This window comes from Aquarana catesbeiana, linkage group LG03 (assembly GCF_042186555.1).
Source record: "Aquarana catesbeiana isolate 2022-GZ linkage group LG03, ASM4218655v1, whole genome shotgun sequence".
NCBI lineage: Eukaryota > Metazoa > Chordata > Amphibia > Anura > Ranidae > Aquarana > Aquarana catesbeiana.
Genome location: NC_133326.1, coordinates 685,976,825 through 685,981,789, shown reverse-complemented (window position 1 = coordinate 685,981,789; position 4,965 = coordinate 685,976,825). Strand labels below are relative to the sequence as shown.

General features: G+C 44.8%; 1 protein-coding gene across 1 annotated transcript; it reads left to right on the top strand.

Moving 5' to 3' along the window:
* Window positions 1-533: 533 nt before the first annotated feature.
* Window positions 534-1,463, top strand: LOC141134148 (olfactory receptor 5P52-like). Its single transcript, XM_073623733.1, has one exon. The coding sequence runs from the start codon at window positions 534-536 to the stop codon at window positions 1,461-1,463; it is 930 nt and encodes a 309-aa protein (XP_073479834.1).
* Window positions 1,464-4,965: the final 3,502 nt, after the last annotated feature.

Sequence of the window (4,965 nt, the reverse complement as noted above, 5' to 3'; positions counted from 1 at the left end):
GCCCCGTACACACGGTCAGACATTGATCAGACATTCCAACAACAAAATCCTATGATTTTTTCCGACGGATGTTGGCTCAAACTTGTCTTGCATACACACGGTCACACAAAGTTGTCGGAAAATGCGATCATTCTGAACGCGGTGACGTAAAACACGTACGTCGGGACTATAAACGGGGCAGTAGCCAATAGCTTTCATCTCTTTATTTATTCTGAGCATGCGTGGCGCTTTGTGCGTCGGATTTGTGTACACACGATCGGAAATTCCGACAACGGATTTTGTTGTCGGAAAATTTTATAGCCTGCTCTCAAACTTTATGTGTCGAAAAATCCGATGAAAAATGTGTGATGGAGCCCACACACGGTCGGAATTTCCAACAACAAGGTCCTATCACACATTTTCCATCAGAAAATCCAACCGTGTGTACGGGTTTTACAGGGGTTATAATCTTCTCTTACTCTATCCAACACGAAAAAAAAAAGTTTTGCCTTTAGTTCTACTTTAAGTCCTATTTATCTTGTGATCTCCAGGTGATGATCAAGACGAATCAAACAGCGGTCAGAGAATTTCTCCTCATGGGATTCGGAGACCTTCATGACCTCAAAATCTTAATCTTTGTCCTCCTTCTGGTCTTCTACATCATGGCTCTAACAGCAAACTCCCTTGTTGTCATCTTGGTTATTGTCAGCAAGAACCTTCATTCTCCTATGTACGTCTTTCTGAGCCAGCTGTCCTTGTCTGAGATCCTCTTCACCAGCAACATTCAGCCCATTATGTTATGGTTGTCACTGGTAGGTGGAGGGAAAATACCCATTACCATATGTCTTTTAAATTTCTGTCTGATAGCGGTATGTGGAATCACTCAATGTCTGCTTTTAATCGCCTTATCATTTGACCGATATGTGGCGGTTTGTAAGCCATTGCATTATACTCTCATTATGACTTCTAGACTTCAACTTCAGATTGTCACTTTATGTTGGTCAATGGGATTTACACTGTCATTTGTACTGTATGCTTTTTTGGACAGGTTAGAATTCTGTGGTCCACATACCATCAATCATTTCTACTGTGATGTCCCTCCTGTTTTAGAACTTTCATGCTCCGATATTTCTTCTGCTAAGCTGGTCACTTCCATGTTGTCGATTCCTCTTGTTGTCTGTCCATTTATGTTTATCGTTGGCACCTATGTTTTCATCTTCAACACCATCCTGAAGATGACATCCTCCATCAGGAGACAGAAGGCCTTCTCTACTTGTAGCTCACACCTAACTGTAGCTTGCCTTTACTTTGGAAGCTTGGGAACTGTGTATATTTTTACACCAAAAAGCGGTACCTCCAATTCAAACAAGTACCTGTCTTTGGTATATGTCTTTGTGACTCCAATTTTCAACCCTCTGATCTACAGCTTGAGGAACCAGGATATTAGAGGGGCCATTGTGAAATATTTTCACATTTTGGGTTAATGATGAATGAAATCAAGATTCTTCAAACTATTGTATTAAGAAAATGCCAACATAAAGGACCAGTCCATTGATTTTCAGTTTCTGATAGATAGAGTGTTAAACTCCCCTGACAGTTTCTTCTATCTTTTGACCATGCTATTGATGGGATCTCTGGAGTTCCAAGGCACACCCTCTGTGGTCAGTATGAGGGGCTACCACTATCCATGCTGGATTTTTTTTTGTTTTACATTTTAGAGAAAACAGCAGGAGCTGGAACATTTAAAGGTGGGCATGGGCACCCCAAACTCTCAGGTGGACAGAGGTTGGGAATAGTGGTGAGCCACACTTTCCTGGATTCGGTTCGAGCAGGGTTCAGCAAACTTCAAAGAAGTTTGGACGCCAAACCTGAACCCTACTGTAAGCCAAACTTGTCAAACTAAAACAGCCCATTTTCTGGGCTAATAGACAAGAGTTATCAAAAAATAGTATGGTGGGGTGGGCACTGCCCTGGGGAATATGTAAAATGCAAAAAGCATTTTATTTTTTTATTATTTCTATTCAGCCAGGAGATGTGATTTTTTAAAATATGCTTAAAGTAAAAATGTCGAATTAACCACTTGCTGCCCGCCCACCATCAAATGACGGAGGGACGGTGCGACTCTCGTTCTGAGTGGACGTCATATGATGGCGCACCCGAACAGCCGCTCCTGCGCGCCTACATGGGCACGCAGCACGGCTATTACAGCTGTGCTGTGTTGCTAGGACAGGGCGTGACCCAGATCTCTGTAAAGTGCCGCTGATGCGGCTCTTTAACCATGTGATCGCGTGTGTCCAATCACAGCCGGTGACGTGTAAATACAGGAAGTGCCGGTAATCGGCTCTCATCGCCTCACACTGACAGAGTGTGCGGCGAGGAGAGCCGAACAGCGGCATCTCCTCAAAGGGGAGAACAGCGCATGTAATCAGGGCACTGATCATCAGTGCCCTGATTACAGTAAAGCCCCAAAAGTGCCAGCAATCAATGCCCATGAGTGCCACCAATAAATGCTCATGAGTGCCACCAATCAGTGCCCATCAGTGACACAAATCAGTGCCCATTACTGGTGTCAATCAGTGCTGCCTTTTAGTGCTCATCAGTGCCTACTCATCAGTGCTGCCCATTAATCCCCATCATTGCTGCCCATCAGTGCCCACCAGTGCCCAGCCCATCAGTGCCCATCAGTACCTCCTATCCGTGCTGCCTATAAGTGCCCACCAGTGCCACCTATCAATGCCCATCAGTGCTGCCTATCAGTGCTCATCAGTGCGGCATAATAGTGCCTCCTCATCAGTGTCACCTAATCAGTGCCCATAAGTGCCACCTCATCAGTGCCCATCAGTGCCGCCTCCTCAGTGCACATCAGTGAAGGAGAAAAAATTACTTATTTACAAAATTTACTGACAGGAACTAAGAAAAACTTTTTTTTTTTTTACAAAATTTAGGGTCTTTTTTCTTTGTAAAAAATAAAAAACCCAGCAGTGATTAAATACCACTAAAAGAAAGCTCTGTTTGTGTGAAGATAATAATTAAAATTCATTTGGGTACAGTGTTGCATGACCGCGCAATTGTGATTCAAAGTGCGACAGCGCTGAAAGCTGAAAAATGGCCTGGGAAGGAAGGGGGTGAAAGTGCCCGGTATTGAGGTGGTTAATTTAAATAACATGTCTGAGTCACATCTCTGTGAGCTATGAGTAAGCACTCTCCATAGTGTGAAACGCGTAGGGCTCCTGTCTGTATCGCTCTGCTGTGACCTGTACAGTGTGATCCTGATTTTTCAATGAAGGCAAAAGAAATTTTCTCTGGAGTGCGGCTGTCCAGAGTTTTCCCGTTCATTCTCATTTGCTATACGCATTAGCCAGCACCTGGGGCTCTTCAATTCCAAAGGTGAAGTCTCTGTTTCAGCTTACCGGCCTGAATCGATGGTATCCCTTTCTGGCATCTCTGTGATGTACATAATTTAGGCTGGGTTCACACCTATGCGATTTGGATGCGGGTTTCTCTGCATCCAATTCGCATGGTAGGAGATTGTGACCGGCTCTCTATGGAGCCAGTTTACATATCTCCGCCGCAGCTCTGGAGCGAATTTGCACAGGGGTCCTGTGCGTTTTTTGGTCCTGAAACGGTGAACAGGGATGCACCGGACCACTGCTGTGAACCGCATGCGGAAATAGTGTGAAGCCAGCTTTAAACAGTATCATTTTTTTTTTCTATGTAAGTGTCACGTTTGCTGTAGGTTGGTTTTGAATTACTGACATTACTGTATGAAGTCAGTTCATTGTTAATTAAAAAACATTGCAAGATAAGCTAATTGGAGTGCGGTTGATATTTTTTCCTATTTTAAATGGAAGCATGATTACTACAAAGCAATGCATTTGGATCTTGGATTGCTGACCCCTGTACTCTGTGTGAAATTCACTCCTGAGTTCTGCATCCCTTGCATTATAAACGCCTGACCCCTAGACACTATGTTGTACATTTGATATACCTGACCTCTATGCTCTGTACACTGGCCTTATAATAACATACTTCTGACCACTGCACTCTACGTATTTTATACTCTTGAGCCCTGCAGTCTGTGTAATACACACTCCTGAGCCCAGCACTGAGCTATGCATTCCAGGCTCCTACACTCTGTGTGTTCCAAACTCCTGGCCCCCGCACTCTCTACATTTTGCACTCTAAAACCCTGCACTCTGTATGTTACACACTCCTGAGCCCTGCACTCTGTGTGATACACACTCCTGAGTCCTGCACTCTGTGTGATACACACTCCTGAGCCCTGCACTCTGTGTGATACACACTCCTGAGCCCTGCACTCTGTGTGATACACACTCCTGAGCCCTGCACTCTGTGTGATACACACTCCTGAGCCCTGCACTCTGTGTGATACACACTCCTGAGCCCTGCGCTCTGTGTGATACACACTCCTGAGCCCTGCGCTCTGTTTGATACACACTCCTGAGCCCTGCACTCTGTGTGATACACATTCCTGAGCCCTGCGCTCTGTGTGATACACACTCCTGAGCCCTGCACTCTGTATGTTACACACTCCCGAGCCATGCACTCTGTATGTTACACACTCCCGAGCCATGCACTGCACTATGCATTCCTGGCCCCTATACTTTTCAGTCCTGCACTCTGTGTTACATACTCCCGAGCCATGCTGCAGCAGGAAGTGAATCCTGCACTCTGTTACTCACTCCTGACCCCCAGACACTATGTTGTACATTTGATATACCTGACCTCTGTGCTCTGTACACTAGGCCTTATAATGACATGCTCCTGACCACTGCACTGCAATGTTGTACATTAGAATGCTGAACCCTGCACTTTCAATGGGTGGCATATTCCTAATTACTTTATTACACTGGGTTTTTGCCAGGTCAAAACCTTCAACCCATCAGCAGCCAAAACAGCTTTTGCATTACTGAGCAAAATGGTCAAATTATGTTTTCTAAATATTTTATGATATGTGTGTTTGCA